Source organism: Ursus maritimus, unplaced genomic scaffold (assembly GCF_017311325.1).
Source record: "Ursus maritimus isolate PB19 unplaced genomic scaffold, ASM1731132v1 scaffold_1, whole genome shotgun sequence".
Classification (NCBI taxonomy): Eukaryota; Metazoa; Chordata; class Mammalia; order Carnivora; family Ursidae; genus Ursus; species Ursus maritimus.
In genome coordinates this window covers 55355687-55383323 of record NW_024423343.1, presented here as the reverse complement: position 1 = coordinate 55383323, position 27637 = coordinate 55355687, and the positions used below count along the sequence as shown (strand labels likewise).

The window sequence follows — 27637 nt, the reverse complement described above, 5'->3', positions numbered from 1 at the left end:
AAAATTTAAAAACACAAGAGAGAAAAAAATAAGGTGTTGATGGAAAAATCCTAACTTTATGACATCACGGCATGAACAGGAGGTTGAGGGGAGACAGGGACAATTAAAGAACAATTGGAGAGGTAGAACTATAATATTTATAATATTAAAATCCAGTAAGTTAGCTTGTGATCCTTTACAATGACCCCATCTTGTTTTCAAAATTTAACTTCACTAACAAGTTTTAAGCAATTCTCATGTCTAAACGTGATCATTGATAAAGCTATCAGCAGTCTAAAAGCATGCAAGACCTACCCACTAGAGTTCCATTTTTACACTCATTTTGCCACTGGCATGGCATTGCTGTTTTGTACCTGGCATATAGCTTCTGACCATGGAGATCATTTGAAGGATTCTTTAATGCCCAGAGAAAAGGTACTTGAGATTCAATTGATTTTTTTACATCATTAATCCAAATATTACAGTAATGTTAAGTAATCTCTTTGATTAGTTCACTGTTCTACTGGAAGAGAGCTGCAGCACGCATGCTCTAGTGACTCCTGGTCCAACTTTGAGAATGAGATAAGGGCTACGTATTCTCTCCCTGGAAAACCATGCATGCACACATACAAAACAGTGTAGGAAATTTCTGGAGGCCCGTGGACTCTGTTATCCACCTCTGTACCAACAAACAAACAAACAAACAAATGTATAGAGAAATAGTGAACTGGCTGACTGAGAAGTGTAGGGGGAGATGAAAGAAGGATGGGAAGTAGAAATGTAAGTTTCTGTTCTCGGCCACACTTGGCCTAGACTTCCCTGCTCTTTCCTTTACACAGCAGCTCTGTGCACTAGCTCTTATTTTTCTACAGCTAAGGAAACTAAGGTTCAGAGAGGTTATGTAACTTCCCCAAGGCCATACTTCTGGAAAGTGGCGGAATCCAAATGCAAACCTGGTGTCCTGCCTTTGTAAGTCCAGCATACATTTCACGTAGCACTTACTGGGTCAACGTACCGCTTTCCTGTCTTGGGACTTCTCAAGAGAGAACTGAACTATCAGCCTAAACACATCTGCTAGACTGGGAACTCCCTGAGAGTAGGGACTGCGTCTCATTCATTTTCCATCTCCTGTGCCTGGCACATAGGAGGCACTCATGAAATGAGAAATGGATGTATAAATTAGCACACTGGGGCAACAATCCCGCAAAGAACGGCAGAAGCCATATACAGCTGTATGTTGCCACAACATAAAGGTCCCCATCATCACTAAATATTCCTATAGATAACGACCGGGAGCAGACTTTAATAGATCTGAAAACACACATGGTAAAACTCTATGTAAAGAAATAGCATTTCATCCTTTCGAAAAATAATCTAGTCATAAAACACAAAATAGCTTTACCACAATCTGCCTACAATGATCAGGTCAGCAACTAACACCTGGTAGTGAACTCCTGCATTATATAAAAACCAAACTCATGTTGAAAATAAGTGCATAAATTAGGACTATTTATAAAGATACTTAATTTTACAAAATTCATATAAGAACTCAAATGCTTTTTTTTTTTTTTGCTTTTGCAATAATTGTTCTAAGGTTGAAACCTAAAGTGCCATTTCAATGTAGTAAAGGTAATCGCAGCATTTACTGTTCATGTCATGTTGATGTATGACTATGTATCAAAGGTCATCCTTCTGTACTCATACATTATCAAATTTGAAAGCACAGTATTTGATTCTGACCAACCTTTACACTGCCCACAAAGTGTGTGAAAAATAGATGGAGGTCTACCTTGGGGTTTTTTGTTTTTTTTTTTAAATGAACCCATGTTTCGGAAGCAGAGGGGTCAAGAAGCCAGTGGCAAGGTTAGATGTCAGCACTATGAATCTCATACTGTCTTAGCTTATCAGTGAGGTCTAGTACAATGATCACAAGCTAAAATTGCTGTACTAATGAAGACGAAGGTCTAAAAAATTAGATAGCACAGGCCCTCTGACAGAGGGCAGTACCTTGTGGACAATAATGCAGAAATAAGGACATAAATCACTCTTTAGAGACAATGAAACCTATAATGCACAAACTGAATTGTTTACACGTGTATTAGAAGCACTGTTAGAAAGTGCCGACTGCCATACCTCTTGTGACTCATCTGGAACACAGCAGTCCTGAATTCAGCCTCTTTATTCAGACAAGTCATCTGCTCCCTGCTTCTCCTCGTCCAACTCCAAATACGTGGCACTCCTGTCCCAACACACAATTTAGTAGTTTTGTGCCATCCGGCCCTAAAAGGAGTGCGGGACATTGACACCTGCTTCAAACTATTGCTTATAATTATTTGCTGGGAGGATAAGTTGCTTGTGTCTAAATCTACTAAAATCTGCTGCTCTCTCCTATGGTGGTGGGGTGTGTATGGAAGGGTGGGGAGAGATGGAGGACAGACAGCAGGAAAGAGAAGATGCCCACTCTTCAGTAATGATTGTGGTTGTCTTTAAATAAATAAAATACTATTTCATTTCATCAAGCCCGACTACGGGAGATTGCCTATTGAAAAGAAGAAAGATCATACAAACACACAAAAGAATCCAGGTCTTCAAAAACCAAAAGGAAAAAAAAATGCACTGAAAAGAACCCACAACATCCACCCAAAACATGCTTCAAGCCTATCAATTTTACTTCAGCCTGTACTCCGCTTACAAAATTCACAGCAGCCTATTTGAGAAAGTCATGTAATATTTGGTTGTGTGAACACTCATAATCAAGAATACAAGCTCATTCCAAAGTTTGATTCCTTTTGGTTCCTAGGAAAACATTTTTTAAAAAGCTAACCACTATAATTTAATAAAATGTGTCAACTCTTGACAGGTAGGCAAAGCCTTTGGCATTCTTGCTATAGACAATAAGGCACAAAATGCCTATTTCATTTTTAGAAAAAAATAACTTAGCTGACTATAATTCATAAAATGTGTATTAGTGCAAGTTTTAATTACACCTGCCATGTGCAGTATACAATACCTTCTAATATTTTTTTGAGGCAAGTACTCAACTTTAAGGTCTGAATTCCAATGGCCTGTATACTGAAAGAGGAAATATTCCTAAATTATATTTCATGTGTATGTGTATCCAGCTCCACCAGATACAATGTCAAAAAAATACCTACTTAATCCAGAAAATTCCTATGTTAATATCAAATATAACATTAAATGGCTCAGAAATGAAATTTTAAAAATATACAGAAAAACAAAAATATTTTAAAATACCCCATTCTATGGGTGAGTAAAATATGATATCGGGGGTGGGGAATGTAGAGATTGTCAAGAATGGGAGTTTATGAAACCAAATTATTTTATGTACAATTTAGACACCTTTCCCCAATAATGGATTCATGTGAGGGAGAGAAGAGCTTCAGCTCTGTAATCCCACCTAGTACGTTGGCCCTTAGGTCATCTCCAGTTCAGTTCATCCAGTTATTGAGTATCTAATGTTGGGCACTAAGAATACAAAAACACATGAATCCTCCCCACCCTCAGTAGGCTGTCAGTTTCCATATGCTCACATCTTGAGCTGGTCCTTCTCACTTTCTAGCCATAACTACTTTACTTACAGGCTTTTCAGAGAGAAGTAACACAGGAGACACTAGGGCCGACCAAGTCAGATCTATCACTGATTATGAATTCACTCTCTAGACATACATGTAGCAGACACCGTACCAGGTTTTAGTTTTGTGTTGTTTTGTTTGAGGAGAGCAAGAGTGAGGAAATAAAAATTGAAGAAACACAGTCTGTCTTCAGTGTTCACAACCAAATGAGGGAGGCAGACTACAAGTTACATATAATTATAAAGTACAATGAGAACAAAAGCAAGGAACTTGGGAAAGCAGAGCAAGAAGCTCTCAGAAGAGCACTCAGAAGATGACAGATAAAGCTGGGTCTTAAAGAAATGAAATTTTAACAAGAATAGCACAACGTAAGCTCAGTGCAGGGCATCTCTCAGAAGCACAATACTTCTGTGATCACAATACTCTGTGATCAGAACACAAGGGAGAGTGGCAGAAAGGAAAGCTAGAAAAGGGGATCCTTACAAACCACCTAAGGAGTCAGCCATATACAAACGAACCTTTTTTTAAGCTTGTGTTTTATTTTTTTATTTAAATTCAATTAATTAACATATAGCATATTATTAGTTTCAGAGGTAGAGTTTAGTGATTCATCAATTGCATACAAGAGCCAGTGCTCATTACATCAAGTGCACGCCTAACGCCCATCCCCCAGTAACCCCATCCCCTTGCCCCCCTCCCCTCCAACTTGTGTTCTAGAAAGCTCCTTTAATCCAGAGTTATTAAAGTTATCCTTTAATCCAAGAGTTAGTTGGAGTTTGCCTAAATTGTGAGGATCAAATTATCTGGCCCTCTCCCTACTCAATAATTCAAATTTGAGATTTACAAAATTGCTCACACTACAAAATCTGCATTAAGACTACAGCAGTATTTCCCATTCTGTGTGTGTGCACATAACTACCTATTCAATAGCTAATTTATTGTGTCTCCTACATGCCAGACACTAGAAATATATTGATAAGTAAGAACTGATATGGCCCTGCCTTCAAGGAGTCCATAGTCTAGTGTAGGAGATAAATTATGAAAGAATTTCAAGGGGAGGGTGAGAAAATTATCTGGAAAGCGTTCAGCTGAAAAGACTGCCCTGAAGCAACACTTGGAATTATCACAAAAATATGAGAAATCCAAAAGAGCATTAGCTATTCTTTCAGCTACCAAAAGAGGAGAAGGCTCACGGATAACCAGTAGGACAGGGCCTTAAAGATCCTAGGTTCTGATTCCATTTACAACATCCATAAACTAAGTGGTCTTGGGGGATTAATTTAATTCCTGTTTGATAGGATTCCACACTCCTCCATGGTTGTAAGAGAAACTGTGAGAGGATCTAGAGTACAGCGCCTGACCAGGAGCAGGTATTCAAAAAAGGTTCATGTAATTCCCTACTTTCTTCACCTTTCAAAATCAGACTAAGATAAAATTATTTATTTTCACAAAAATAAATGATTTTCCCCAGTTTTCCTAAATCAAATGCCAGGGATCTGGTAAAAGTCTTTGGCAGTTGCAAATTTGGCCTGTTCTCATATAATCCTGGAATAAGAACTTTGAAAAAACTAATTTATGAAGGAGATTTTTGAGAACACTTTTTAATCTTCTCAGAGTGCTTCCAACTTCTACCATTTTTGCTGCCAAAGAAAAAGGAAGGTATAAATATTAGAAAAAAACTAGAGAAAAATGCATAAAGCAGAAAATCTAGGTTGTAAAAAAACATCAAATAATATAGAGCTATATAAGTGAATAGTATTTTCTTCTAAAGTCCACAAGTGGTATAAATTAAGCCACATAACAGGACCTCTGGAGGAGAAGGAATGGAAAAGTAAATGGAATCTAAATTTCACAAAGGCAAACCAAAGGGCACTTGGGGGGACATCTATTATCAAATAAATTCAACAATTTTTAAAAAGACATTTTTAAATAGTATTGAAGTAGAACATATACATCTGTTTCTGAGAAGGAAAGAAACTAGGTTGAGACAAATTAATAGTTTGTGGACTGATACAATTTAATGAGGTTTTTATTCTGTATTTTTAAATTTTTATTCTTATGTTTGTATTCTAATAAATGTACTTTGTTTTATTATAATTTTTTTTTTGGTCTAAATTCAGAGCCTGAGTACATTTACTTATTAGCTGGGTAGAGTTAATATATTTAGATCTTCCAATAACTTTGAAACAAGTCAAATTACAAACTGTAAGATTTAGCAGAGCATCAATTCACAATCATCTTTATCTTGTTCATCTTTACGTAAGTACTTGAATTATTTATAATAGCTCTTTGGGAGTCCATAAACTATATCTAAATCTCTTCTACAATTTTTTTTACAATGAACTGAGGTTATACTGTATAATAACTTACATTATTTTCTTCTGATTTTTTTATAATGTTTTTTTATTATATTATGTTAGTCACCATACAGTACATCCCTGGTTTCCGATGTAAAGTTCGATGATTCATTAGTTGTGTATAACACCCAGTGCACCATGCAATACGTGCCCTCCTTACTACCCATCACCTGCCTATCCCATTCCCCCAGCCCCCTCCTCTCTGAAGCCCTCAGTTTGTTTCTCAGAGTCCATAGTCTCTCATGCTTCATTCCCCCTTCTGATTACCCCCTTTCTTCTGATTTTCTAAAGCCCCTCTGTTCTCCATGATTGTTTCAAAATAGCTATTCATAATTGCGCCAATTATCCCCATTCTTCGGCCCTTTGACTAACTGATTTGCACACAATCCAACAAGTAATATTGTAATCTTGCCAAGTAATATTAGAAAAAACATAAGAAAACATGTCACATTTTTAAAGTAATCAAATTCCAACACCAGTATTGATTGGCAGTGTAAAATTGATGATTCAATATAAAGCATCCTGCATTAAGAGTTGAGATCTGAGTTTTGGCTTGTTTCAGATGCTAGCTATCCCTATGACCTGTGTAAGTCATTCAGCTTTTCTGACATTTGGCATATAATACTTCAAGAAAAATCATTATATAGAGTATCTCTCCCTTTCACCCTTTCTCTCTCTCTCTCTCTCTCTCTCTCTCTCACACACACACACACAGTTATAACTCTCCTGACTCAATCATGTTTTCCATAACAATATTGCGTATCTAATACACAAAATGAGAAAGATCAATTTCAAGAATAAAAGGCATAGGTTAACGACAACTAGCAACATTTCCAAATTTTCGTTCTAACTACTATTTCAATGCAATTCGGCAACTATTTATTGACTGTCCCTGTGTCTTCGTGAGTGGGAGGATATCCCAGGCAGAGGAAGAGGAAGCTGAGGGATTAGAAAAACCTTTGCATATACAAACCATAGAAAACATTAAGATAGCTACATTAAAAGGGGCAGGAATGGTGGCAATAGGTGTGGTCAGAAATGCCAGAGGCAACTAGAAGCAAATATACAGGCTCTGTAGGCCCTATCAGTAAGTTTGGACCTTATCCCAATGAGGAATCATTGAAGGGTTCAAGCAATGGTGTAGCAGGATTCCTTTTCCAATTCTGAAAACTCATTCAGGCTATAGTGCACAAAATAGATAGCAAGTGGGCAAGACTGGAGACAGAAACCAGTGAAGAGATAGTGCGGAGATCCTGGAGGCCTGAATGAGAAGGCAGTATGACAGTAATTAAGAGCAAGACTTCTAAAGCTATTTGCCTGCATTCAAATCCCAGATTTTCCACTGACCAAACTGCTTACTCTCTACAGCTCGGTTTTCTCATCTATAATCCAGAAATAAAAATCCTCACAGGGTTACGCCAAAGAACAAATAAGACACATATGACAGTTAGCATGTTGCTTGGCACAGAATAAGAATGCAAATGTTTATTATCATTATTAATGTTAATGGGATGGAGAAACGAAAAAATAACTGGAAGGTGCTTTAGAGACAGAAATTGATGGTGAAGATGTAGGAAAAAGGGGGAAAGGGATGAGGGGACACACTGTAGGTCAAATACATAATATTTTTAGAGTTTGAGGAGAAAATGGTGTTCATTTTTTAACATACTGATTGTGAAAGCCGTTTAGAAGGCAGACGATCATATCTGTCCAAAGTGAAGCAAAAAGATCAAGGCTGGAGATTTGAGAATCAGAGAGACGGGTGTTAATTAAATCCATGGGGTTGATGAGATTTTCCAGAGAGAGACTATGTAGAGTGAAGAAATGCTGGCACTAGATAGAAGCTATGGAATACCAGCATTTAATGGATGGGCAGGGGAAGAGAAGCCTGCAAAGGACACAGAGGAAGGCTCCAGAGTGTGAAAGCTCCAAAGCCAAAAGAAAAAAAAAAGTGTTTCAAACCAAAGGGCGTGCTCAACAATGTCAATACGGCCAAGCAGTGAAATAAGTTAAGGACTGAGAGTTTTCACTGGATTTAGCAACTAAATTACTCGTTTACATAAAAAATGTGTGTAAAGCACTGTGCTAGACCCACAGATAGGGGTAAATAAGACAAAAAAGAGCCTTGCACACAAACTCTACGTTGTGAAGGTAGACAGTGAACTGGTAAACAAAATACTCAAATTCTCATAAGGACCATTAGTAGAGATAAAGTGACATGAGAGAGAGTAATAGGCAGAGGCCAGCTTTAAATAGGGAATTTAAGAGCATCCCTCTCTGAGAAGGGACCATTTAAGCTGAAACTTAATGCAGGAATGGGTTTAGCATGGTCACAGAACTGGGAGAGCCCTGGAGGCGACAGCGTAGTGGTAGAGAAGGGAAGGAGACGTAGAAGCCAGACCGTTTATAGATCACACTCAGTACACAGTGAGAGGAGTTTAAAAAATAATCTGTTGAGCATTTCTAAGTAGGGAAGTTAAGATCACTCTAGCTAATAGTGCTTAGTAGTTTGTTTTTCCTCATTTACACTAGTCCTAATAATCAGAAATAGAACATTTTACCATCTTTAAAACCATTAACTATTTATTACAATATCAGAATAACCTTTTCTATTTTAAAGGGCACTGTACAATTACAGCATGTTGCCTGTTGCATTCATCTTACTAATCCCCTTTTAACCTGCTTCCATTTTTCTTTCAAAGATATTTCTCATAATATTTGCTTGATTCTATTGTTCAATTATATTTCTCTGAAGTACTCCTCATTTTCAAGCAACGTACATCAGAATTTGAATGTTTTAAAACAAGAAGACTCAGGGTACCTGGGTGGCTCAGTTGATTAAGCATCCGACTCCTGATTTCGACTCAGGTCATGCTATCAGGGCAGTGAGATTGAGCCCTGTGTCAGGCTCCACGCTCAGCAGGGAATCTGCTTGAGATCCTCTCTCTTCCTCTGCCCTTCCACCCACTCCAAAAATAAATAGATAAATAAAAAAACAAACAAGATTCAGCATGATGTTACTAAAATGTTTATGGGCCAATAATGTACAAAATCTGAGATCCACCCTCCCCAAAAAAGATTATATTCAGAGATTATATCCCATAGTTTCAAGTTCCTATTTCTTTAATCTATGTATTTATTTATATACATGTATACGATAGAGAAAAGTTGATGCAGAAAACTCTGGCTTGATTCTGAGCAGCTGAATTATATGTTCACAGTATTTTTTCATTTCCTTATTTGCAAGAGGAAGAATTTACAGCCCTTCCATATTTCACAAGGATATCAATAATATAAAATGGTGCCATTTACTTAATTATTAATTATCGGGCAGTGAGCTACACATATTATATAAATTATTTCTAATCATCCCTATACCCCAAGAAGTATGTATTATACTTCCCATTTTACAGTTGAAAAAAATAGTCTCAGAGAGGTTGGGTGACTTGCCCAAGACTGCAGAGCTAGAGTTTAAACCCAGTTTTGTGATCTCAAAAACTCAGGTGCCTATACCATAATGCCTCAAACAATTAACAGATTGGACTCATTAAAATACCTATCAGATATAAGATATTAAATCATAAAGATGAACTTTTAAATAACAAATGTTATTTTATTGAATTTTTAATAAACTATGTACAACTTAGAAATATTTGCCATATATACCATTCCTATATATGCCTCCCTTTGATTTCAATTTTTTTAATAATGGAAAAGAAAGATAAAAGGAAGATAAAGAAGATAACCACGCTGTATTTAAGGTCCAAGAATTACCATTCTGGGTGAAATTTTTTCCCAGCTAATTCTCAATTCATGATATTAAATCCAATAAACTACTAGTAACTAACTGCCTATCTCAATACTTATTTGTCTCTCAAAATTAAAAATTACAAATGGCTTCAGGTTTTCCTGAATCAGAAAACCCTAATCTCTGATTAGAACCTCTAAATATCACTATTTCTCTGAATTTGAAAAGCAATTAGTCTGAACAGAAGCATCATAATTTGCTCTCAGGAGAGTCTATATATAATTGTATTGTGAGCTCCTATCCTACTAAGATTTTTTCAGGTAGCCAAGTCATCCACCAAGACACCGTCTGAAGAAGTCTAGATATTTAACAAAAAGAAACTGCTGCCAGATCATCTTTATTTTCCTTAACAAAATACACACAAGAGCACAAAATTCACTTATGTATCACCATTATTTTACAAGTATAAATAATGCTCAGAATTCAAGTACAGTCAAGTGCAGAGATATTTCCTATGTTAATATGTAAACATAAGCTAATTATATACATCATGTGCCTTTGGCCCAGCTGCAAAATAAGAAACATCAAAAAAGAAACACTGCACTTGACTGTTCAATTACATTCTTACTGAGAATTCGTACCAATGCCTATATAGTTACAGTTATAACTTTCTTACCACTTAATGTAAATTCTTAATAGACATCCCCCCCGCAAATATCTAAAGAATTAAAATTCTATCCATTTCTGATGAATGATTGAAAATCTTATTGATTTCATTCCTAAAATGAATACCATTAGAACTTATTCATAACCAAAGTTCTTCCTATGTCAAAATGGTATTATTTACAGGTCACACATAGAGAAAACAAGAGTGTTATTTTGTTTACTTTTAGAATGGAAGAAAACATCTAAAAGCTGGCTAAACAGTGTGGGTCTTTCTACATTATAAAAGTTCTTACTTTACTGATATCACTTGCCTTTAATTTAACACCCAGGAGCACAACTTTGACAGAGTGAAATAGCCAAGCAATCTGAATTCAAATGATATCAAGCATATCCTTAGGGGGAAAAAAAGAAAGCACCACCTAGAAAGCAGTACTGACATCAACGAGACTACAAATATCCAGTCGAAGGCACGTGGAAGCATTTACTACATGGCCACCAAAGATTCTCCACTGAGTTCAGGATTAGGAGTAGAATCAGCTCTGGGGACTGTTGTTTTGGCTTCGTTCATTGAGGTGTCCTCATTCTCGGTCTCTTGTTTCTCCTCTGGTTCCTCTGTGCCAGATACTTGTTCAGTCCCTTGGTTTGTCTGCTCCGTATCTGATATTTTCTCATCTGTCTGCTCTGTACTGTTATCAAGAACATCTTGTTCTTCTACAGATTCTGAAAAGATAAAGAGTCAAGACTTTAGGAATATCCAACGTTAAAACTGCTAAATAAGATGCACAAAAGACAGGCATACACATACATGGACAAAGAAACAGGAGAATGGTCTAACATTATCCTTAAAATCTTTTAAAATATGTACTTAACTCCATGTTACATATAAGAATTGGTATGAATGAAGGAAACAAAACAATTTGGGGAAAACAAACCCACAATCATACTTTTACCTAACACCCTATATTTGCCTAAAATTTAGGAACTTTCACAATATTTAGGAACCTTCCTAAGGATGCATTTAAAAGTTAAATGTCCAAATATATCAAACCAAGTCCAAACAGATTTATGTGCTATAAGACAACAGCCCGGCAAACACAGCCAACATATTAACTCCCAGATTACGTTTCCTGAAGGAACTGTCTCCCTTGCACACAGACAACTTTGTAAAAAATGCGTACCTCCGTGTGTGTGTGTGTGTGTGTGTGTGTGTGTGTGTGTGTGTCTCTAAGTAGTGTTATTTCCCACACTAATTTTCCTATTATCCACAGACTGGGATGGTCTGGATCCACCTCTTCCAAAGGCATGACAAGTCTCCCCCCATCCCTCTACAAGACAAGTTCTCAGGATTTAAATCTCTGGGTCAGAATATGCTACATACCTAGAATACAAGGAAGAGAAAGGGAAGGGTCTTTTGCCCCTGTCTCCACCGTGGAAGCTAAGTGAGACTCTTGGCTCCTATCTAAAAATTTACTCCCCTTAAATTCTCTTTTGAGTTTCACTAAATTCAAATCCCTTGATAACAATAATTTTATTCAGTAAAGTCCCTTCAATTTTTTAAGTTTAAAGAATGAAATAAGGGAGAGAAGGTCAGAAGGAGAAAGCTCCTAATTTCCAAGTCAAAAAAAAAAAAAAATCTAGCCTTTCTTTTTTTTTTTTTTAAAGATTTTATTTATTTATTTGACAGATAGAGACAGCCAGCGAGAGAGGGAACACAAGCAGGGGGAGTGGGAGAGGAAGAAGCAGGCTCATAGCAGAGGAGCCTGATGTGGGGCTCGATCCCATAACGCCGGGATCACGCCCTGAGCCGAAGGCAGACGCCCAACCGCTGTGCCACCCAGGCGCCCCTAGCCTTTCTTTTTATAATAAATAGTAACAAACATCCTTGCTAGGATAAATATGGTTAAACCACATCAACCAAACAAATAAGTAGATTTTACTATGCTCATAGAAGATCCCTTATGGCATACTGCAAATGTTATTAATTCAAATCTGAAGGAAAAGCCCGTCTACATTAGTAAGAAGTTCAGGTTTAGTTCCTTTACAGTACAGGGCAGAGTCTCACTAAATAAATAAAATTAATTAATAGATTTGCAAATAAATGATGTGCTATATGCACACATGGAAGTGGAGGTCTTACAAATTCATGGTTTTACCATAATCGGCTTTAATAAATACAAACTATCTGTATCTCACACACTCATGCCAAGACTTTAAAAATACTAAAAAGTAATTATTACTTTAAACAGATATCTTAGACTCTAGTTTACAGAATTAATTACAACCTCTTTCCCTCTTTCATATATAGGCTGAAAGGTCAAAATTCCAGTTAGGGACATCCAATTTAATGAGGTCTTACTGTATGAAAATTCAGATGATCACAAAAAGTAGTTAGGAATGTTCACAAATCCTACTTGTGTCAAATGTCATGAAAATGCTATTTTTATCTTAAAAGGAACTGAAAATGGCATTGCAGTACCACTTGGAATCTTATAAAAATCAAGGTAGAAATGCAGTAGTTTTGTTATTTGAATGTTCCAATGCATAAAGGAAAAGCAGAAAGTGCAAATGAAACTCTCTGGACATGTACAGATCATTTCTGCCACAAGGGCAAGCAAGTTCTTCAGTGGAAAGCTTCAGGAGTCGCCAACCATTTGTAATTCTACCCTCCCAGAATTTATCCAGGGTAGAATTGTAAGAGTCACGGTTTTCCGCAACTCTCTGGCCATTGAGCGGTACTTACTTGCCAAGAACATCACAGTTTGTTATATTTTAGAAAGCCTTCTGAAACGAACAAGTAAAACCACATGAAATGAAAAGACAAAAAGCTCAGAATCTAGGACTCAACTCACCAATAAATGTGTTTAAGTGAATAGAGGCTCAGATAATTAGTCATAGTCTGTCTGACCAATTGCCTCAGCACCGAACTTAAACAGAAAGAGTATGCAAGTTCATAGTTTATCATATTAAAGCTCTGTGATGTAACTATTTTCTGAAACAGACACATCATTGGTCAAATCCAACTTAATTAAAAAAACTCAAGGGTCTTGAGGCAGATAATACCAAAAAAAGTTCTACAATACTTAAATTTTTAAACGTGTAAAGATGAATTCTAAGAAATACTAAGGGCTATCATAATTAGAAATGACATCATACAAAAAGCTTTCCTGTCAATATTTTATTGTATTTCAAAGAATATACAGAAGACTAAAAGCTGGTGAAATGATGGGTAGGGCATGAAAATCATCAAAAAGCCTATTAATGACTACTCTTCTTCCCCCCGGGTTAATTTGCAGAAAAGTAATTTTAAGAGCAGTAACACTACAGAAAAACTGGTATGTGTCGTGATGCCTATAATGCAGACATCAATCTAAATGACATAGATATTTGACTTTTGGATGCCAATGCCATTTTGTGAAAAGTCATACAAATACGATTTAAGTGAATGAGGTGGACAAGATTAACAAAGAATTACATGTTTAAGAACTAAACAACAGAGTTTTATAGTAAGATTATTAAATATATTCCAAAAGTATTTACTTTATTTCTATGGGAAAATATCATTTGCCTGTTCTAATAAAAACAGCAAATTTCTTCTGTGAAGTTACAGTTACAGAAATAGCGTGGTGGTACAAAGTACATTATAGAAGATGTCAATATTTGGGCATAAAATACTAAAAAAGAAACCAGCCCTTGTGTTCACACTAATTAAATAGGCCTCTTCTCCCCTGTATAACACCAGTTTAAGACTAAAATTAAAACAAAGTTACCTGAATGACCTAATACCATCTGTAAGAAAATTTTTAAAATCAACTTTGGCATCCATAATGTCAAGAAAACAATATATCACAATGTGATAAAATAAAAATGACCTATGGAATTTGTTTCTTTCCCCACTCCTGCCCCCTGCCCCTCTCCCCAATGTTCTTGAGAAAGCTTTTTCTACCAAATTGTAACCATTAGCTTACAGTTATTTGGGCAAAGCCTCAACTCAGTCAGACAGCTCAAACTCATAAAACTAGTATAACTGTACAATGAATACCACTGCCTCATCCATAAACCACACATGCAAAATCATGTAAGAACATCACCTTACCTTTTGGGTTTTATTCTAGCTCTTAAAATAATAATTTTCTAAGAAAAATAAATAATAATCTAGCAAAACAAATTCATATATTTCCTTTAGAAATACATAATTTCCACGGGGGGTGGGGAGAGGGAAGGAAACATGATTCTATATAGTTTATGCCTTTGAAAATCCTTCATATTTTGGTAAATTTATTTAGATTCTTACTTTTTATTACTTTTTATAATAACAACAAAAATTTGTCTTGCTAATGCATCAAACTTTTACCTTGCTAACACATCAGTACCCACTGTATGTGTAGACAATGAAACTTACCCAAAGGAGAATCTGTCCAATTAAAATGGACAGTTTGTCTTTGAACTCACAGGTCTTAAGCAAAGCAGTTTTTATAAGACTTTCTGCCTTAAGGAAAATGGCCAGCTTATATTAAGGAACAAAGACATGAATCTTATCTCAAAACTCAACCTAATGACTCAATGAATACAATTCAATTAAGTAAAAACCACTTCTCAGAAAATAACTCATACTGAGCATACAGGATACTGTTTAATAATAATACTGTTATTTACCACTGGTGAACAAATCCATTAGACTGAGTAAGAAGTATCATTATTGGGCAACAGTGTAAAACTATTGGGTGAAGGTGTTTTAGAAGAGAATCAAAAGGCCAAAAGATCTCTAGGTCTAAAACAAATAAGCAAAAAGACAGGCAAGTTTATATCCTGAGGAGGCTGTACATAATTAAATATCAATAAAGATACAAGTTTTTTGGATCTGGTAAATACATAATTCAACAAAACTTACATTATCGAATAGTTCAATTTCTAGAGCATCATAAACAATAGTAAAAACAGAATTTTCTCTATTTCAACATAATCTAACAGAACAGTATATTGTTAAAAGAAAGAAAAAAGCAGAAATTGGATTACCAAAATAAATTTCACCTTATATAAATTTTACTTGCTATTTTTTTTTTATTTGAAGAGATATCGACAGCCAGGGAGAGAGGGAACACAAGCAGGGGGAGTGGGAGAGGAAGAAGCAAGTTCCCAGAGGAGAAGCCTGATGTGGGGCTCGATCCCATAATGCCAGGATCATGCCCTGAGCCGAAGGCAGACGCTTAATGACTGCGCCACCCAGGTGCCCCTTTACTTGCTATTTTTGATAGTATTTTTATTTCTTTTATTTTTTCATTTTTATTTAAATTCAATTAGCCAACATATAGTACATCATCAGTTTCAGATGTAGTGCTCAATAATTCAACAGTTGCTTATGACACTCAGTGCTTGTCACATCACGTGCCCTCCTTAATGCCCATCACCCAACTACCCCATATTTTTTATAGTATTGATTAAATGCCATGAGTTTTATTGTTAGAAAGTTATTTCCAGTTGAATAAAAGCTATCTTTTATTGAAATAATTACATAAGATCTAGACAAATACAGCTGAGTAATTAAAACAATATGAACATTTGTCAAACACGCTTAAAATCACTCTACTGGTACACTAACAATGTAGAAACCTCTTATTCTAATTATTTATCATAGTTAACAAAAAAGAATGCTACATATCAACTATTTTGGAAAACCATTTTCGAAAAAGCAAAACTGGTAACAACCACTTTAATGTGGCTTACCAGAGATTCACTACATTCAGCCATAAAAGAAACGAAGTAAAAGTAGTTCATTACTTTTGCACACCATATCCAGTATGCTCTTTGATAAAAAGACAATCCACAGTCCTAATTTCTTGTGTTTCTTTTTTTTTAAAAGATTTTATTTATTTATTCGACAGAGATAGAGACAGCCAGCGAGAGAGGGAACACAAGCAGGGGGAGTGGGAGAGGAAGAAGCAGGCTCATAGCGGAGGAGCCTGATGTGGGGCTCGATCCCATAACGCCGGGATCATGCCCTGAGCCGAAGGCAGACACTTAACCACTGTGCCACCCAGGCGCCCCTCTTGTGTTTCTTTAATACAGTATTACCAAAGCATCTGGATAACACAGTTCTAGAAGAAAATTCTAGGAATCCAAATGAGAAATTAATGGGAGAAATTTCTTCTAGGTCGCCTTCTTTGATGAAAACTCTAAGATTTCATAAGTTGTTCTAACGAGTGATCCAAAAATTTTTCAAAAGCCTTGTGTCTCATCCTAAATGAAAAATTTTCCAGTAGCAGAATCAAGACAAAACTCAAAGTCTTGTATCATAGATTTTTTTTTAAAAAGCTTGCTTCTAATGATTCAAGATTATTCATATAAATAGTTAAAGAATATTTGTTGAAAGGAAAATTCAGATGGAAGAAACTTACCTTTTGGTTCCCTCTGTAAATTCAATAACCTAATCTCTGCAGTTTCTGCAACTATCAAGGAGTTATTTCACTACTTTAAAAAATATAAAAATTGGGTACCTTGTGGATCAGTTAAGCATCTGCCTTCAGATCAGGTCATGATCTCAGGGTCCTGGGATCGAGTCCCACATCAGGCTCTCTGCTCAGCAGGGATCTGCTTCTCCCTATGCCCCTACCCCCTGCTTGTGTTTTCTCTCTCCCTTGCAAAAATAGATAATATAAATATATATATATAAACTAATGCAGGAAAGTTTTTTTTTAGGCCTCAAGTTTTTGCATCAAGAACATAGAAATCAGAAATCTAAGCCCTCACACTGGCTGTCAGTACAGAGATGACTGATGATATGGTCTTAACACTTCAATATAATCATAAAGGTATGCCTCCAGCATTCAAAACAAATATAGCTTCATCTTCCACCAGAATACTTCCTAGTCACTTGGAAATGGTAACTGTATATCATAGTGGTGAGACAGCAGTCTTGGAGAAAAGTTCCAATCTTCTGGAAAGCCAAGGAAGTAACAGATTCTCATAGCCATTTTGATGAATCCAAGGAGAAGTATGAAAAAGTTACTAATCCAAAGACTGTCTTAACCAAATGGAATTGTTGCTTCAGTTTCTAGCCCTACAGAGTTATTAGACCTTGCCTTGGGTTTTGTCTTCACCTATTAACATTACCTTATTAGGGCTGAGTTTGAGCCAGTTAGACTTCGTTCTGGAGATTTCAGATAGAAAATGAGACATCTGGGGTATTGCTCCTCCTAGATTTGATGAGAAGGAAAGGTATAGCTGGGTGTTGTTTGCTAACTATCCATCTCAACCTTAGCAGAAGATATTAAAGCATGGGACTCATTATCAAGATTTTTATTTTGTTGACTGTTTTCTTTCTTTCTTTTTTTTTTTTTTTTTGTCCCAATTATTAGCTTTCAAATATTCACTTTAGCTTTCATAAGCAAGGTTACCCATGGAAAGGACTTCAATTTTTCCTCTAGGCATCTTCAGTATGAAATTCTTTAGTTTTCTGTTCCAAGAGGCTGCAATGGCAAGGCAGGTGATTTGCATGTGACAGCATGCAGCTCAGAGCATGACTTAAGCAGAAGAAAAAACGTGATTATGTTTGGAGTTGATGCTGCAGACTTGGAGAAGGTGAAGGTATTGATTCCACGTTGAAAGTACATAGGCTTCTTGTCATGACTATCTGTGTTCAAATTCATTTTGATATATGTTAGTAAGCCAAAAGCCAAGCCCAAATCAACACACATATTTTAGGTTCACTCTTCAAGTTAAAAAAAAAAAAAATTCATACTAAACTATCTGAAGATTCATATCTCATGTTATTCTCAGTTAAAGCACTTTTTTCACTTCTCAGCACTTGTATAAAGAAGGAATCAAATACATGTAAATGAGAATTCCTAGAAATTAAAAGGATGAATACTGACTGCTAAATAAACTGTGTGAACTAAACTTCTAATATGGATTTTTTTTTCTATATCAGGCATAGCACCAAAATATCATGGCCTGTGCAATAACTTTAGCATCTTCATGATTCAGAGCTGCTTAGAAAACATCTCCCCACCTAATATTAACAAGAAATATAGTTGGCAATTAATAGTCAGATCTTCCATCTCTTATCCATTTTTTCATGAAACTTCCTCAAGTCCTAAAACAGAACTACAAGATGAGTTCTAAAAACCAATGAATTCTGATAAATTTTGTTTCTCTAAAATAAGGTTTTTTTACATCAAAGGCATCCATTAGCAATGTTAATCTTGCAGACCCCAAAAAATTGTTTCAAAGGAATACCAGTCCTATCAACATAGTTATCCAAAGAACTCAAGGATGACTTTCCAATTCCAAAGTTTCCTACTTCTGGTAACCTTACCAATTCCAGTGGTAGGCACAAACATATTTTACCAATATTAATCATAAATCTAATCAGAATCTTACCCTTACAAGTAGTTGCATAATTCTTATAATCTGTTTCACTCAAATAAACTGAAAAAGTGACTCCATGAAAACACTACTAGTCAAATCTCCCAACAGTTACATGAAGATGTCACTCCATAAACAATGTTTACCTAGCTGTTGCTAGATGCTGCTTAACACAGTATAACCTACATTTTAAAACTGAAACACATCAGACCGATCACACAGGAGGCTAAAGTATCAGAGCAATAGCTGATACATGCATGCTGCAAAATCTCATAAATTAATCCATTCTTATCTAAAAACATTATGCTTTTATTGTTAAATTCCAAACATTAAGAGATAAAACTTTTTAATTAACATAGTCATACCTTCACTGATCTGGTTCTCCGATGAAATCACACTTCTTGAGGGCAAGGGACCAATTGAACTTGAGCTTTCCACTGCCTGCCTCTTCTCAAAACTAAATTCTGGAAGTCTTGGAGCCTGAGGTCTAGTTTTTCTTGCAGGATTCAAGAAAAAACAGTAGGCACATCTAAAGGCTGAAGAAAATTAAAAAAATAAAACCATAAACCAAAAAAAATTCAGGGACTAATCAAATAATTCTCAAGATTACTTTTACAAAATAGTCAAAGAACCCTTCAAAAATTATTCATCTCTTGTGAAATTACTTCAGGTTTTAATAACATGGCAGGTACTCTAACAAAAGCTAATTTTCAAGCACACTTTCTAATTGTTATTAGAATCAGAATATTAATTTTAAAACAAAACATTGTAAGTTACACGGCAGGTTATCTAATAGCAAAACAATCTATAATAATCTAAAATGTATTACAGAAATTACATTTCTAGTCACTAGAATCATTAGGTATTTTAAAATCCAGAAGAACCCTGCTCACTTGCCCAAGAAAACGTACTATGTCATATTTGAGAAGCATACCATTAATTTAGTGCAATATTTTTTTAATAGCAGCTGCACATGAGAATCATCTGAGGTGCTTTAAAAACAAAGCCTGTCCCCCTCCCCCCAGATCAATTAAAACAGACTCTTCGTAGGTGGGTCCTAGGCAATCTTTAAAAGCTCTTCAGGTGATTCTGATACACAGTGAAGTTTGAGAAAACTGGCCTAGAAGTTGTACACTGTATGAGGAAAACAACTGCATTGTTTTTCCTGCTTTGCTCTGTGTTCTAAAATAAGATCAATATGCCTGAAAAATACATACAGGGATAGTACCTAAAACAAAGTGACATTACATAGGAATTGGCATAGAATGAAATATTTAAGAGTAAAATATTTAAATCTAACTGCCTAATAATTCTTACCAATGTATTCAAATTCTTCTTTCAAAGCCATGCCATTATGAGAAAAACACTGCTGACAAATAAGGGCATACCTACATGAAAAGGAAAAATGAACATGTCAGTCAAATGCAGACAAAGCCCACGGAAATGCTACTTTAGCCATCACGGCTAACTTATATTTTAACACAGTGAAATACGTCATAACAGTTTAGAAGTTACTTAGTAAACAATGAACAACACTCTTTAAATGTAACAGCCAAAATTTCAACCCTTTTAAAATATAATTTATGCACATATTGCATGGAGCACTGGGTGTTATACGCAAATTATGAATCATGGAACATTACATCAAAAACTAAGGATATACTGTATGGTGACTAACATAACATAATAAAAATTTATTATTATTAAAATATATATATAATTTATACACCAAATTAAAAACAAAGAAACAAATGAATATATCCTTACTAAGTTAACAGAAACATATTCAAGAACAGAACACTTAAATTTCAGTATTTCCTAACATATATTTCTATGGATGACAGACCCCAAATCTGTGACCAGATAAGACTGGAAAAGATGGAATCCCTTAGAGATTCACAATGAATGCTATTAAAACCTCTGAGAAGTCTGTAATAAAGAAATGAATTTAATTTGTTTAATCCAATGCAAAGGTTAACTTCATACATCATGATTCCTATATCTATCCTAGTTATACGTCTTCCTCATTTCCTATTTATATACTCTCTGTTTTCTGTGTATGTACTTAACAAATACTTGGCCCTATCAAAGAACAACTTGTTTGTTTTGAATAATATACAATTTATTATATTAACATTAAATTCATCCTTTTATTAAAATGATAATATTAACCATAACCTTGTCAAATACCTACTCTACTATCATAAGTATTTTTTAAAAGTCTACACTATGACACTTGCTCTGCTCACATTATCCCTATCTTCCTAGGGTTATTGTAAAAATCAAATAAGATAATAACTGGAAAAGTATTTTGAGAACCAAAATGTCGAACATATATAAATTGTCTTCATTGTTGTTAAAATCATCACCATCACCAATTCCAGTACTGACATCTATAAAACTCCATTTCTTACAACCTACCAAGTTTTCACTATTGTTTGCTCTTCAAGCTTAAAAGTTTCAATGAAATGATACCATTTCTCCAAAAATAATGTCATACAATATTAGTTTTCTCTATATATTTTTCTGTATTTTATCTAGATACTTTATCCAGATTCTTACTGAAAAACAATTGAATATTTACTCTTTTCAGGGCTATAAAATATTCTGTTATGTTCTAAAATCAGGAAATAGGAGCCACGAAACTGTAGGACACCTACTGCACACACACACACACACACACACACACACACACACACACACACACCCCGACCAATAAACTTCTTCCTCATTTTCATTTACCTACCACCTCAATAAACATTACCTGTTCTGTGGACCATCACCAACTAAATATTCAACAATTCTATCCAGAGCACCTCGTTCTCGGGGGAGAATTGGTCTTGCTAAAGGTGGACCTGGAGGATGAAGACCTAGTAAATAAATAAAAACATATAAAATGTAGACGTATAAAATACATTTAAATTTTAATTCAGTTACCAAGTACTACCCAAGCTTGTCAGAACTTTTGAAAGATTTTAACAAAACAAAAATATGTCTCTCCAGAGCATTCAAGTTTTCATTAAAAATATTACACACCAAAAAAAATGTTAAATTATGTTCTATATCAAAACCATCAACATAATCCATTAAGATATGAAACTATGTTAGGCTCTGTACAAACTAATTTTTTAAGTGTCCAGACTCTTACTAAAGAGGGCACTAGTTGTAAAGAGTACTGGGTGTTGTATGTAAGTGATGAATCACTGAATTCTACTCCTGAATTCTACTGAATTGCACTGTACGTTAACAAAAATTTAAAAAATAACTTAAGAATAAAAAGTTAAGAAACATGTATATACATGTATGGATCGATATAACTAAATAGATTTTTTAGGATTATATGAGTAATAAATATTTTAAAAGAAAAATAAATAAATAAAATGCCCAGACTCTTAAAATCTTACGTATTAGACTTCCATTTGTGGCAATAATAGAGTCACAGGGGTCAGATTTACCTTCCCACCTAAAATAACTAAAATACTGTGCAAAATACATGATGAAACAGTTTTAAAAACACTGGGTATCAGGCAATGTAGGATAAAGATCCCCAAAAGACCAAAAGTAAGTAAGATGAGTTCTACAACTGCCCCAGCTTGTTGCCTAGAGAAAATTTCCAGGTAGCAGCTCAGGGAGGGTAAATCCAGCTAAAATGTATCCGTATCCTTGAGTCTGAGGAGATAAAGCTGGAACTTGGGGAAGACAAAGGCAGCTTGGATTCACAGGAAGAGAATGCACAGAACAAAAACACCAAATATTACAGAGCATCCCCAATACTGTTCAACATACTACTGCCTGGTGCATGTGTATGATGAAACCATCTGAGTACACAGAAAAAACTACCCCCAAATATTAAAGGTAACAGTGTTCACATGGGGCCAAAGTATTGCATGTTCTCACCATCCAGAGTGGAAAACTTCATAACTCACGGGTTATTGATTTAAGTATTCAGAGGACCTTTGTATAAGGACATAAAAACATCCAGCATTCAATAAGATAAAACTCATAACACCTGATATCAGATAAAAAATTATTAGACATGCAAATAAGCAGGAAAATACAACCAATGAGAAAAATCAACCAAAAATGACCTAGAAATGATAGTTTATAGAATTAGTATACAAATAAGTTAAAACACTTATTATGACCATATTCCATATGACTGAGAATCTAGAGGAAAGATTCAATGTATGTTGTCAAGACGTGGAAAAAATTCAAAAGACCCAGACTGAACTTCTACAGATGAAAACTACAACGTCTAGAATGAAAAATCTGCAGATGGTCCTTTCCTGATTAAAACCCTTCAGAGTGTAAGAATAGCGGGTACATTTCTCAATCTCATAAAAGCCATCTATGAAAAGCCTACAGCAAATATCATTCTCAATGGGGAAAAGCTGGAAGCCTTTCCCTTAAGATCAGGAACACGACAAGGATGCCCACTCTCGCCACTATTATTCAACATAGTACTAGAAGTCCTTGCAACAGCAATCAGACAACAAAAAGGGATAAAAGGTATCCAAATCGGCAAAGAAGAAGTCAAAATGTCTCTCTTCGCAGATGACATGATACTCTATATGGAAAACCCAAAAGAATCCACACCCAAACTATTAGAAGTTATAGAGCAATTCAGTAATGTGGCGGGATACAAAATCAATGCTCAGAAATCAGTTGCATTTCTATACACAAATAATGAGACTGAAGAAAGAGAAATTAGGGAATTCATCCCATTTACAATAGCACCAAAAACCATACGTTACCTTGGAATTAACTTAACCAGAGACGTAAAGGATCTATATTCTAGAAACTATAAATCACTCTTGAAAGACATTGAGGAAGACACAAAAAGATGGAAAAATATTCCATGCTCATGGATCAGAAGAATTAACATAGTTAAAACGTCCATGCTACCCAGAGCAATCTACACTTTCAATGCTATCCCGATCAAAATACCGAGGACATTTTTCAAAGAACTGGAACAAATAGTCCTTAAATTTGTATGGAACCAGAAAAGGCCCCGAATCACCAAGGAACTGTTGAAAAGGAAAAACAAAGCTGGGGGCATTACAATGCCGGATTTCGAGCTGTACTACAAAGCTGTGATCACAAAGACAGCATGGTACTGGCACAAAAACAGACACATAGACCAATGGAACAGAATAGAGAACCCAGAAATGGACCCTCGGCTCTTTGGGCAACTAATCTTTGATAAAGCAGGAAAAAACATCTGGTGGAAAAAAGACAGTCTCTTCAATAAACGGTGCTGGGAAAATTGGACAGCTACATGCAAAAGAATGAAACTTGACTACTCTCTCACACCATACACAAAGATAAACTCCAAATGGACGAAAGACCTCGACGTGAGACAGGAATCCATCAAAATCCTAGAGGAGAACATAGGCAGCAACCTCTACGACATCGGCCAAAGCAACCTTTTTCATGACACATCTCCAAAGGCAAGAGAAACAAAAGAAAAAATGAACTTGTGGGACTTCATCAAGATAAAAAGCTTCTGCACAGCCAAGGAAACAGTCAACAAAACTAAGAGGCAGCCCACAGAATGGGAGAAGATATTTGCAAATGACACTACAGACAAAAGACTGGTATCCAAGATCTACAAAGAACTTCTCAAACTCAATACGTGAGAAACAAATCAACAAATCATAAAATGGGCAGAAGATATGAACAGACACTTTTCCAATGAAGACATACAAATGGCTAACAGACACATGAAAAAGTGTTCAAAATCATTAGCCATCAGGGAAATTCAAATCAAAACCACACTAAGATACCACCTTACGCCAGTTAGAATGGCAAAAATTGACAAGGCAAGAAACAACAATTGCTGGAGAGGATGTGGAGAAAGGGGATCCCTCCTACATTGTTGGTGGGAATGCAAGTTGGTACAGCCACTCTGGAAAACAGTGTGGAGGTCCCTTAAAAAGTTAAAAATTGAGCTACCCTATGACCCAGCCATTGCACTATTGGTATTTACCCCAAAGATACATACGTAGTGAAGAGAAGGGCCATATGCACCCCAATATTCATAGCAGCATTGTCCACAATAGCCAAATCGTGGAAGGAACCGAGATGCCCTTCAACAGATGAATGGATTAAGAAGTTGTGTTCCAGACTGGTGATGGGTAGTGAGGAGAGCACGTGTTGCATGGTGCACTGGGTGTTATACACAACTAATGAAGCATCGAGCTTTACATCGGAAACCAGGGATGTACTGTATGGTGACTAACATAATATAATAAAAAACATTAAAAAAAAAAAAAGAAGTTGTGGTCCATATATACAATGGAATATTACTCAGCTATCAGAAAGAACGAGTTCTCAACATTTGCTGCAACATGGACGGCACTGGAGGAAATAATGCTAAGTGAAATAAGTCAAGCAGAGAAAGACAATTATATGATTTCTCTCATCTATGGAACATAAGAACTTGGAAGATCGGCAGGGGAAGAAAGGGATAAAAAAAGGGGGGGTAATCAGAAGGGGGAATGAAGCATGAGAGACTATGGACTATGAGAAACAAACTGAGAGCTTCAGAGGGGAGGGGGTTGGGGGAGTGGGATAGACTGGTGTTGGGTAGTGGGGAGGGCACGTATTGCATGGTGCCCCGGGTGTTATACACAACTAATGAACCATTGGACTTTACATCAGAAACCAGGGATGTACTGTATGGTGACTAACATAATATAAAAAAACATTAAAAAAAATTTTCCAAATTTGATGAAACCTATAAACCCACAAATCCAAGAATCTCAACAAACCCTAAGCACATGAAACATAATTTTCACCAAGGCACAGACAATCAAATTGCTTAAAACTAGTGATAAAGAGATCATAGCATAGTCAGAAAAAGATACATTATATACAGAGAAACAGAGGTAAGAATGACAGATTTCCATCAGAAAATAAGCCAAAAGACAGTGAAGCAATATTTTTAAAGAAAAATTATCAATTAGAATTCTGTATTAGTGAAAACATCTTTTAAAAGTGAAAGCAAAATGAAGACTTTTTCAGACATACAAAACTGAAAGAATTCATCATTAGCAGAAATGCACTATAAAAATGTTAAAAGACAGAAAAATGACACCAGACAGAAAGAGGTAGTACAAAGGAAATAACTGAAATTATTTGTGGGTAAATATCCAAAACTCTTAAAAAATAATTGATAGCTTAAAGGAAAAATAATAATTTGTTGTAGGGTTTATAACATATATCGAAGTAAAATGTATGGCAACAATAGCATAAAAGCCAGGAGAGGAGAAATGAAATTATACTGTTGTTAGATTCCCAAGCTTTTTGTGAACTGGTATTATATCACTTGAAGATGAACTGTGATAAGTTAAAGACATACACTGTAAATCCCAAAAGACCCACTAACATAACATGAAAAAGCAATATAGCTAATAAGGCAATAAAAAAAGATAAAATAAAATGATAAAGATACTCAATTCAAAAGAAGGCAGAAAACAAGGAGAAAAGTAATAGAACAGAGGGACAAATAGAAAAAAAAAAAAGCACAATAGAAGATTTAAACCTAAACCCAAATATACCAATCCTGTTCAATGTATGTAGCCTGAACAGCCTCATTATGAGCCACAGATCGTCAGAATAAAAAAGCAAGACCTGATATACGTTGCTTACAGAAAAAAAAAAAAAATTAAATACAAAGACACAAATAGGTTAAAAATAAATGACAGATGGGCACCTGGGTGGCTGAGTTGATTAGGTGTCCAACTCTTGGTTTCAGCTCAGATCATGATCTCGGGGTTGTGGGATCAAGCCCCATGGTGGGCTCCATATTCGGTGTGGAGTCTGCTTGGGATTCTCTCTCTCCCTCTCCCTCTGCCCCTCCGCCCACTCATATTCTTACTCTCTCTAAAATAAATAAATCCTTTAAAAATAATAATAAATAAATAAATAAATGATGGAAACAATATATATATAAATATGCTAACACTAATCAAAAGAAATCTGGAGTAGCTGTATTAATATCAAACAGAGTAGACTTCAGAGAAAAGAATATTATCAGGGATGAAAAGGGTAATTTTATAATGAAAAAGGAGACAATTCATCAAGAGAACCTAATAATCCTAAATATATATGTGCATCATAACAGAGCTTCAAAACACATAAAGCATGGGGTGCCTGGGTGGCTCAGTCAAGCATCTGCCTTCGGCTCAGGTCATGATCCCAGGGTCCTGGGATCCCAGGGTCCTGGGATCGAGCCCCGCATTGGGCTCCCTGCTCAGCAGGAAGCCTGCTTCTCCGTCTCCCACTCCCCCTGCTTGTGTTCCCTCTCTCACTGTGTCTGTCTCTGTCAAATAAATTAAATAAAAAAAAAACCACATAAAGCAAAAAACTAATAGAACTACAAAAAGAAATAGACAAAAACATATTTACTGTGTATGTGTATATATGTTATATATATACTAGTGTATATATACACAATACTATATACATATTTATACACATGCACACATAATAACACAGTTGGAGATTTCAACAGCTTCCTCTCAATAATTGACAGAATAAATACAGAAATCAGTAATGATATAGAAGACCTGAACAACAAACACTATGTGCTACCAACTAGTCCTAATTGACACTTCTAGCTACTCTATCCAACAGGAACAGAATATATATTCACATGAATATAAAACATTTACAAAGACAGATGATATTCTGAGACATAAAACAAGCCTCACCACATTTAAGATTTAAATAAGACAAAGTATGTTTTCTGACCATGACAGAATTAAGTTAAAATCAGCAATGGAAAGACATCAAGAAAATCTCCAAATACTTGGAGACTAACATACGTTTAAATAACCGAGGGTTCAAAGAAAAATCAAAATGGAAGTTAGAAAGTATTTTTAATTGAATGAAAATGAAAAAAACAACATATCAAATTTATGATATGC

At 35.5% G+C, this 27637-nt stretch overlaps 1 protein-coding gene across 4 annotated transcripts in view; it reads right to left on the bottom strand.

Annotated features, from left to right (window-relative positions):
• Nucleotides 1-10058: 10058 nt before the first annotated feature.
• The window catches only part of LNPK (lunapark, ER junction formation factor), an 80900-nt gene continuing 63321 nt past the window's right edge, over nt 10059-27637 (bottom strand). The window contains exons 10-14 of one of the 4 annotated variants that reach the window (XM_040643589.1): nt 21469-21574; nt 20022-20092; nt 19070-19240; nt 17451-17533; nt 10930-11063 (exon numbers count right to left, since the gene is read on the bottom strand). In XM_040643589.1, coding sequence (XP_040499523.1) covers nt 11055-11063; nt 17451-17533; nt 19070-19240; nt 20022-20092; nt 21469-21574 — 440 coding nt within the window. In that variant the 3' untranslated portion in view covers nt 10930-11054. Of the gene's footprint in view, nt 11064-17450; nt 17534-17575; nt 17971-19069; nt 19241-20021; nt 20093-21468; nt 21575-27637 lie in introns of those variants that run through there. The other 3 variants (XR_005838340.1, XM_040643576.1, XM_040643582.1) reach the window with 3 other exon arrangements.